The 10,295-nt window shown below is 41.7% G+C and overlaps 1 protein-coding gene across 1 annotated transcript; it reads left to right on the forward strand.

Moving 5' to 3' along the window:
* The first annotated feature begins 7,470 nt into the window (after positions 1 to 7,470).
* Positions 7,471 to 9,837, forward strand: LOC130648524 (piggyBac transposable element-derived protein 1-like). Its single transcript, XM_057454576.1, has 3 exons — positions 7,471 to 7,612; positions 7,758 to 9,596; positions 9,800 to 9,837. The coding sequence occupies exons 1-3, from the start codon at positions 7,471 to 7,473 to the stop codon at positions 9,835 to 9,837; spliced, it is 2,019 nt and encodes a 672-aa protein (XP_057310559.1).
* The last annotated feature ends 458 nt before the right edge of the window (positions 9,838 to 10,295 follow it).

The raw sequence follows: 10,295 nt of genomic DNA on the forward strand, positions 1-10,295 counted from the left end.
ATCGTAGACCATTGAGATTAAAAGGAACAGCCGAATGGAACTTGTCAGAGTTAGTGGAATCACGTGATTTACGTGTAGACTCCATATTAGGCCGTAAAAAGCCATATTACAGGCTTTAAAGGACTGTGCACGTAGTTAGCAGCGTTCATAGAGCCTGGCGCACAGGAAAACGACTTAGTATATCGTAATCCATTGAGATTGAAAGGAATAGACCGATGGCAACTTCTCTGGGCTCGTTGAATCACGTGACTTACATGCAGTCTCTTTATTATGCCGTAAAAGGCCATATTACAGGCTTTAAAGGACTGTGCACGTAGTTAGCAGCGTTCATAGAGCCTGGCGCACAAGAAAACGACTTAATACATCGTAGACCATTGAGATTAAAAGGAACAGCCGAATGGAACTTGTCGGAGTTCGTAGAATCACGTGATTTACGTGTAGACTCTATATTAGGCGTAAAAGGCCATATTACAGGCTTTAAAGACATGTGCACGCAGTTAGGAACGTTCTCAGAGCCTGGCGCTCAAGAAAACGACTTAATACATCGTACACCATTGAGATTAAAAGGTACCGCCGAATGGAACTTGTCAGAGTTAGTGGAATCACGTGATTTACGTGTAGACTTCATATTAGGCCGTAAATGGCCATATTACAGGCTTTAAAGGACTGTGCACGTAGTTAGCAGCGTTCATAGAGCCTGGTGCACAGGAACACGACTTAGTATATCGTAGTCCATTGAGATTGAAAGGAATAGACCGATGGCAACTTCTCTGGGCTCGTGGAATCACGTGACTTACATGTAGTCTCCTTATTAGGCCGTAAAAGGACCTATTATGCGTTTCAAAGGACTGTGTACGTAGTTAGCAGCGTTCATAGAGCCTGGCGTTCAAGAAAACGACTTAATACATCGTAGACCATTGAGATTAAAAGGAACAGCCGAATGGAAATTGTTAGAGTTAGTGGAATCACGTGATTAACGTGTAGACTCCACATTAGGCCGTAAAAAGCCATATTACAGGCTTTAAAGGACTATGCACGTAGTTAGCAGCGCTCATAGAGCCTGGCGCACAGGAAAACGATTTAGTATATCGTAGTCCATTGAGATGGAAAGGAATAGACCGATGGCAACTTCTCTGGGCTCGTGGAATCACGTGACTTACATGCAGTCTCTTTGTTAGGCCGTAAAAGGACCTATTATGCGTTTCTAAGGACTGTGTACGTAGTTAGCAGCGTTCATAGAGCCTGGCGTTCAAGAAAACGACTTAATACATCGTAGACCATTGAGATTAAAAGGAAGAGCCGAATGGAACTTATCGGAGTTCGTAGAATCGCGTGATTTACGTGTAGACTCCATATTATGCCGTAAAAGGCCATAGTACAGGCTTTAAAGGACTGTGCACGTAGTTAGCAGCGTTCATAGAGCCTGGCGCACAAGAAAACGAATTAATACATCGTAGTTTATTGAAGTTGAAAGGAATAGGCCGATGACCTCCTGTCTGTGATCTTGGAACTCCCTGACTTAAGTGTAGTCTCCTTATTAGGCCATAAGAGGCCGTATTACACGGTTTAAAGGTCTGTCCACGTAATTAGGAACGTTCTCAGAGCCTGGCGCTCAAGAAAACGGCTTTTTTTATCGTAGTCCATTAAGATTAAAAGAACAGACTGATCCCCACTTGTCTGGGCTCGTGGAATCACGTGATTTACGTGTAGACTCCAAATTAGGCCGTTAAAGGCCAAATTACAGGCTTTAAAGACATGTGCACGTAGTTAGGAACGTTCTCAGAGCCTGGCGCTCAAGAAAACGACTTAATACATCGTAGACCATTGAGATTAAAAGGAACAGCCGAATGGAACTTGTCAGAGTTAGTGGAATCACGTGATTTACGTGTAGACTCCATATTAGGCCGTTACAGGCTTTAAAGGACTGTAGACGTAGTTAGCAGCGTTCATAGAGCCTGGCGCACAGGAAAATGACTTAGTATATCGTAGTCCATTGAGATTGAAAGGAATAGACCGATGGCAACTTCTCTGGGCTCGTGGAATCACGTGACTCACATGCAGTCTCCTTTTTAGGCCGTAAAAGGACCTATTATGCGTTTCAAAGGACTGTGTACGTAGTTAGCAGCGTTCATAGAGCCTGGCGTTCAAGAAAACGACTTAATACATCGTAGACCATTGAGATTAAAAGGAAGAGCCGAATGGAACTTGTCGGAGTTCGTAGAGTCGCGTGATTTACGTGTAGACTCCATATTATGCCGTAAAAGGCCATATTACAGGCTTTAAAGGACTGTGCACGTAGTTAGCAGCGTTCATAGAGCCTGGCGCACAGGAACACGACTTAGTATGTCGTAGTCCATTGAGATTAAAAGGAACAGACCAATGGGAAATTGTCTGTCCTCGTGGAATCACTTTATTTACGTTTAGACTCCATGTTAGGCCGTAAAAGGCCATATTACAGGCTTTAAAGGACTGTGCACGTAGTTAGCAGCGTTCATAGAGCCTGGCGCACATGAAAACGACTTAGTATATCGTAGTCCATTGAGATTGAAAGAAATAGACCGATGGCAACTTCTCTGGGCTCATGGAATCACGTGACTTACATGCAGTCTCTTTATTAGGCCGTAAAAGGCCATATTACAGTCTTTAAAGGCCTGTGGAGGAAGTTAGCAGCGTTCTTGCAGCCTGGCGCTCAAGAAAACGGCTCATTATATCGTAGACCATTGAGATTAAAAGGAACAGCCGAATGGAACTTGTCGGAGTTCGTAGAATCACGTGATTTACGTGTAGACTCCATATTAGGCGTAAATGGCAATATTACAGGCTTTAAAGACATGTGCACGTAGTTAGGAACGTTCTCAGAGCCTGGCGCTCAAGAAAACGACTTAATACATCGTAGACCATTAATATTAAAAGGAACCGCCGAATGGAACTTGTCAGAGTTAGTGGAATCACGTGATTTACGTGTAGACTCCATATTAGGCCGTAAAAGGACCTATTATGCGTTTCAAAAGACTGTGTACGTAGTTAGCACCGTTCATAGAGCCTGGCGTTCAAGAAAACGACTTAATACATCGTAGTTCATTGAAATTGAAAGGAATAGGCCGATGACCTCCTGTCTGTGCTCGTGGAACTCCCTGACTTAAGTGTAGTCTCCTTATTAGGCCATAGGAGACCGTATTACGCGGTTTAAAGGTCTGTCCACGTAATTAGGAACGTTCTCAGAGCCTGGCGCTCAAGAAAACGGCTTATTATATCGTAGTCCAATGAAATTGAAAGGAATAAACCGATGGCAATTTGGCTAGGCCCGCGGAATCACGTGATTTACGTGTAGATTCCAAATTAGGCTGCAAAAGGCCATATTTCAGGCTTTAAAGGCCTGTGCACGTATTTAGCAGCGTTCTCAGATCCTGGCGCTCAAGAAAAGGACTTAATACATCGTAGGCCATTGAGATTAAAAGGAACCGCCGAATGGAACTTGTCAGAGTTAGTGGAATCACGTGATTTACGTGTAGACTCCATATTAGGCCGTAAAAAGCTATATTACAGGCTTTAAAGGACTGTGCACGTAGTTAGCATCGTTCATAGAGCCTGGCGCCCAGGAAAACGACTTAGTATATCGTAGTCCATTGAGATTAAAAGAAATAGACCGATGGCAACTTCTCTGGGCTCGAGGAATCCCTTTATTTACGTTTAGACTCCATGTTAGGCCGTAAAAGGCCATATTACAGGCTTCAAAGGCCTGTGGAAGAAGTTAGCAGCTTTCTGGCAGCCTGGCGCTCAAGAAAACGACTTAATACATCGTAGACAATTGAGACTAAAAGGAACAGCCGAATGGAACTTGTCGGAGTTCGTAGAATCACGTGATTTACGTGTAGATTCCATATTATGCCGTAAAAGGCCATATTACAAGCTTTACAGGACTGTGCACGTAGTTAGCAGCGTTCATAGAACCAAGCGCACAGGAAAACGACTTAGTATATCGTAGTCCATTGAGATTAAAAGGAACAGACCAATGGGAACTTGTCTGTGCTCGTGGAATCACTTTATTTACGTTTAGACTCCATGTTAGGCCGTAAAAGGCCATATTACAGGCTTTAAAGGCCTGTGGAAGAAGTTAGCAGCGTTCCTTGCAGCCTGACACTCAAGAAAACGAATTAATACATCGTAGTTAATTGAAGTTGAATGGAACAGGCCGATGACCTCCTGTCTGTGCTCGTGGAACTCCCTGACTTAAGTGTAGTCTCCTTATTAGGCCATAAGAGGCCGTATTACACGGTTTAAAGGTCTGTCCACGTAATTAGAAACGTTCTCAGAGCCTGGCGCTCAAGAAAAGGGCTTATTATATCGTAGTCCATTGAGATTAAGAGGAATAGACCGATGGTAACTTGTCCGGGCTCGTGGAATCACGTGACTTACGTGCAGTTTCCTTTTTTGGCCGTAAAAGACGATAATACACACTTTAAAGGTCTGTCCACGTAGTTAGGAACGTTCTCAAAGCCTGGCGCTCAATAAAACGACTTAATACATCGTAATCCATTGAGATTGACAGCAATAGACTGATGGCAACTTGTCCGGGCTCGTGGAAACACGTGATTTACGTGTAGACTCCATGATAGGCCGTAAAAGGCCATATTACAGTTTTTAAAAGCCTATGGAAGAAGTTAGCAGCGTTCTTGCAGCTTGGCGCTCAAGAAAACGAATTAATACAGCGTAGTCCATTGAGTTTAAAGGGAACAGCTGAATGTAACTTGTCGGAGGTCTGTCCACGTAATTAGGAACGTTCTCGGAGCCTGGCGCTCAAGAAAGCGACTTAATACATTGTAGTCCGTTGCGATTAAAAAGAACAGACTGATCCCCACTTGTCTGGGCTCGTGGAATCACGTGATTTACGTGTAGACTCCAAATTAGGCCGTAAAAGGCCAAACTACAAGCTTTAAAGACATGTGCACGTAGTTAGGAACGTTCTCAGAGCCTGGCGCTCAAGAAAACGACTTAATACATCGTAGACCATTGAGATTAAAAGGAACAGCCAAATGGAACTTGTCAGAGTTAGTGGAATCACGTGATTTACGTGGAGACTCCATATTAGGCCGTAAAAAGCCATATTACAGGTTTAAAGGACTGTGCACGTAGTTAGCAGCGTTCATAGAGCCTGGCGCACAGGAAAACGACTTAATACATCGTAGTCCATTGAGATTGACAGCAATAGACTGATGGCAACTTGTCCAGGCTCGTGGAAACACGTGATTTACGTGTAGACTCCAAATTAGGCCGTAAAAGGCCATATTAGTCGTATATGTCCATATTACACACTTTAAAGGCCTGTACACGTAGTTGGCAACGTTTTTAGACACTGGCGCTAGAGAAAACGACTTAAGACATCGTAATGCATTGAGATTGAAAGGAACAGACCATGATAACTTGTCTGTACTCGTGGAATCACTTTATTAGCGTTTAGACTCCATATCAGGCCGTAAAAGGCCATCCGCGTTCTTGCAGCCTGGCGCTCAAGAAAACGAATTAATACATCGTAGTTCATTGAAATTGAAATGAATAGGCGGATGACCCTCGGTCTGTGCTCGTGGAACTCCCTGACTTAAGTGTAGTCACCTTATTAGGCGATAAGAGGCCGTATTACACCGTTTAAAGGTCTGTCCACGTAATTAGGAACGTTCTCAGAGTCTGGCGCTCAAGAAAACGACTTATTATAACGTAGTCCGTTGCGATTAAAAAGAACAGACTGATCCCCACTTGTCTAGGCTCGTGGAATCACGTGATTTTCGTGTAGGCTCCAAATTAAGACGTAAAAAGCCATGTTACAGGCTTTAAATGCCTGTGCACGTAGTTAGCAGCGTTCTCAGATCCTGGCGCTCAAGAAAACGACTTAAGACATCGTAGTCCATTGAGATTGAAAGGAATAGACAGATGGCAACTTCTCTGTCCTTGTGGAAACACGTGGTTTACGTGTAGTCTCCAATTTAGGCTGTAAAAAGACCTATTATGCGTTTCAAAGGACTGTGTACGTAGTTAGCAGCGCTCATAGAGCCTGGCGTTCAAGAAAACGACTTAAGACATCGTAGTCCATTGAGATTGAATGGAATAGGCCAACGGCCTTCTATCTGTGCTCGTGGAACTCCCTGACTTAAGTGTAGTCTCCTTATTAGGCCATAAGAGGCCGTATTACACGCTTTAAAGGTCTGTCCACGTAATTAGGAACGTTCTCGGAGCCTGTGCTCAAGAAAGCGACTTAATACATTGTAGTCCGTTGCGATTAAAAAGAACAGACTGATCCCCACTTGTCTAGGCTCGTGGAATCACGTGATTTTCGTGTAGGCTCCAAATTAAGACGTAAAATACCATATTACACACTTTAAAGGCCTGTACACGTAGTTGGCAACGTTTTTAGACACTGGCGCTAGAGAAAACGACTTAAGACATCGTAGTCCATTGAGATTGAAAGGAACCAATGGCAACTTGTCTGTGCTCGTGGAATCACTTTATTCACGTTTAAACTCCATATTAGGCCGTAAAAGGCCATATTACAGGCTTTAAAGGCCTGTGCACGTAGTTAGCAGCGTTCTTAGAGTCTGACGCTCAAGAAAACGACTTATTACATCGTAGTCCATTGAGATTGAAAGGAATAGAGCGATGGCAACTTGGCTGGGCTCGAGGAATCACGTGATTTACGTGTAGACTCCAAATTAGGCTGTAAAAGGACCTACTATGCGTTTCAAAGGATTGTGTACGTAGTTAGCAGCGTTCATAGAGCCTGGCGCTCAAGAAAACGACTTAAGACATCGTAGTCCAAAAAGATTAAAAGGAATAGACCGATGGCAACTGTGCGGGCTTGCGAATCACGTGATTTACGTGTAGACTCCAAATTAGGCCGTAGAAGGCCAATATTACAGGCTTTAAAGGCCCGTGCAAGTAGTTAGCAGCGTTCTCAGATCCTGGCGCACAGGAAAACGACTTAATATATCGTAGTCCATTGAGATTAAAAGGATTAGACAGATATCAACTTCTCTGTCTTTGTGAAAACACGTGGTTCACGTGTAGACTCCAAATTAGGCCGTAAAAGGACCTATTACAGGCTTTAACCCTATTTGTACCGGGAGTGCGCTGAATGAGCGCACCCTTTCACATTTTTATGCGGCTTTTCATGAAAAATTAAGCGACCCGCATGAGCTTCGCAGACTTTTAATATTTTTTTAGGGCGGTTAAGACCGGCAAATTTTTTTTCTGAAAAATTTATGTTTTGCGGCCATTATGGGGCCAATGTCAAAAAAGGCGCAAAAGCGAAAAATGAAATATTTCGAATTGTGTTATATTTTCAGTCTTATTGATGTTAATTAGATAAATAGGATAGATGGTATAGCAAAGAGGGCTTATATATAATAAAAAATATAATTATTGCGTTTGTGACATAAATTACCCCTTTATATATTATTAGTCTAATAAAAAAATTACAAAATGGGACCGAAAAAGGCTAGAATTTCATCTGAGGAAGCCATTCAAAATATATTGAGATTTATTGAAGAAGATAACGTAGACGAAGCTATGGATGAAGAACTTGATGATGAAGATGATTTGGAAGAATTGTGCGGTGAAATTGGTAATATATATAGCTATATTATATATACATATATATAATCTCTCTGTCTAACTTCGCGTATATATATGGCGCATTGGTTGCGAGAAGCAAAATATGTTTCAAAATGTGTGATAATTTATTTTTAGTATTTTTGTTTGTCTCATAGATAAAGAAATAGTTGAAGAAGAGGATCATCAACATGATAACGATGACCGTGTAGGTGATGCTGACAATGATGCGTCCGAAAGTGAAGAGGAAGCCGGAGCAAACCATTTGAGGAGACGTCGACTTACGAAATATCGCTTAGTAAACAGTATTGCTGCCGCTACAAATTTAGAAAATTATAACGTTTTTCCAATACCACCAGAATCAAAGTCTATCCAAAGCATTTTCAAAATAGATAATAAGAAGAAAAATGACATAATTCGTACTTTCCAGAATCAGCCACAAGCTGGAAATGTTGGTCGAAATAATCGTGCAAATGTTATTACTGGACGACAAGGCCCACAACCAAAAGCTTGTGAAACTGCATCACCCCGTTCTGCTTTTGAGCTCTACTTCACTCCTGAAATTGTGAATAACATTTTGTTGTGCACCAACAGAAAGATTAGACGCACTCTGTCCAAACTACCCGATAATTTCTTGACGCAAAATAGTAGGTATTCGTACATGAAAGAAACCTCTGTTGAAGAAATTTATGCATTTATTGGATTGTACCTATATCGAGGACTATACAAACTAAACTGTATATCTGCTCATAGATTATTCTCAAACCAATATGGTCCGCCAATATTCAGCGCCACTATGTCGAGAAATAGGTTTTTTTTTATACGTACAAACCTTTGTTTTGACGACGAGACAACAAGAGATGAAAGATGGAAACATGACCGTTTTGCGGCAATGCGTGAAGTTTTTGAATCTTTCAATTATGAATGCATGTCATGCCTTGTACCGGGCGACTATCTATCACTTGATGAAACCCTGTATCCAATGAGGACACAGATAAGTTTCAAACAGTACAATCCCAACAAACCCGCCAAATACGGTTTATTACTGAAAGCCATAAATGCAGCACGATATCCGTATACATTCCTTGCAGCTCCATATAGCGGCAAACCACAGGGAGATCCAGGAATTTATTATGTACCAGGCACTGAGGAAATAGTAAAATACATGATAAAACAACTATCAAATGTTGTCTCGCTGGCCGGACGTAATATATCTTTCGACAGATTATATACATCAATCCCGCTTGCGCTTTGGTTGTATGAAAGGGATATCACTTGTGTTGGTACAATGCAGATCAACAGGAAAGGAATTCCAATTGAAATGAAAGATTTCAAACAAAGAGAGCCACTGTCCAGTGAAGTGTATTGGCAAAAAGATGGGCCGCTGTCCTTATCTTCATATGTAGTGAAAACTTCAAACGGAAAGAAAAATGTACTCATGTTGTCAACACTAGAACCAATCCTAGGTACAACCAAGGATGATAATTGCCACAAATTGGGGTTATATAAACTATATGACTTTACAAAGGGGGGTACTGATATTGTGGATCAGAGGATGGGGTTTCACACGACGAAGACAAAGTCAAGAAAGTGGACGTTTGTTATGTTTTCTTACATGTTGGATACCGCTCGAGTAAATTCTTCGACGATATATTCACTGAATAAAGGTATTGATCCGCTACAACAAAAGTCTTTTGAATACGCCTTTCAATTAGTCATGGAATTGGTGAAACCAACCATACAAAAAAGAAGTCAAAATGGTATGTTGTCCATCACAAAACAAAAAATAAATCTTGTCTTGGGTAATGCGCAATGTAATCCGGAACCGCGTGCAGCTATTGGTCCTGCATTTGCAGAAACAAGGAAACGGTGTACTGTTTGTCAGGCTGAGAATGCAGGAGAAAATTATTCCCAAAAGAAAAAATCTATTCCGTGTGTCAAATCACTTTGTCAATCATGTGGCAATACAACGTGTCAGGCCCATATGATACAAAAATGTATGTCGTGTTCAAAGAAATGAACGTTCTGGTTTCAGCTGATGATATGAACCTTACTGACATTATTTTACTTCTTTTTGTTTATTTTTGTCATGTTTTATACTAATAGCAGGGTTTTCGTGTAAAAAAACTAATTCATGTCAAAAAACCTTCTTTAGGGACATTTTTTTGAAAAATCCTTATTTTTCGCCCTTTTTTTTCAGCCGCTCATGTTGATTGGGGCAGTGAGAATGTAATTTAGCTTGAAAACATCCAAAGTAGGTGTTTTTTGGTACAATATAGATACATAATGTTACTGTAAAAAAATCAGGTTCACCGCTTTTATGCGAAAGATTTTCTTGGGGGTGCGCTCAATCAGCGCGCCCCTGGGATTTGAACGTCAAAAAAGCCCCGGTACGAATAGGGTTAAAGGCCTGTGCACGCAGTTAGCAGCATTTTTAGAGCCTGGCGCTCAAGAAAACGACTTAATACATCGTAGACCATTGAGATTAAAAGGAAGAGCCGAATGGAACTTGTCGGAGTTCGTAGAGTCGCGTGATTTACGTGTAGACTCCATATTATGCCGTAAAAGGCCATATTACAGGCTTTAAAGGACTGTGCACGTAGTTAGCAGCGTTCATAGAGCCTGGCGCACAGGAACACGACTTAGTATGTCGTAGTCCATTGAGATTAAAAGGAACAGACCAATGGGAAATTGTC

Source organism: Hydractinia symbiolongicarpus, chromosome 7 (assembly GCF_029227915.1).
Source record: "Hydractinia symbiolongicarpus strain clone_291-10 chromosome 7, HSymV2.1, whole genome shotgun sequence".
Classification (NCBI taxonomy): Eukaryota; Metazoa; Cnidaria; class Hydrozoa; order Anthoathecata; family Hydractiniidae; genus Hydractinia; species Hydractinia symbiolongicarpus.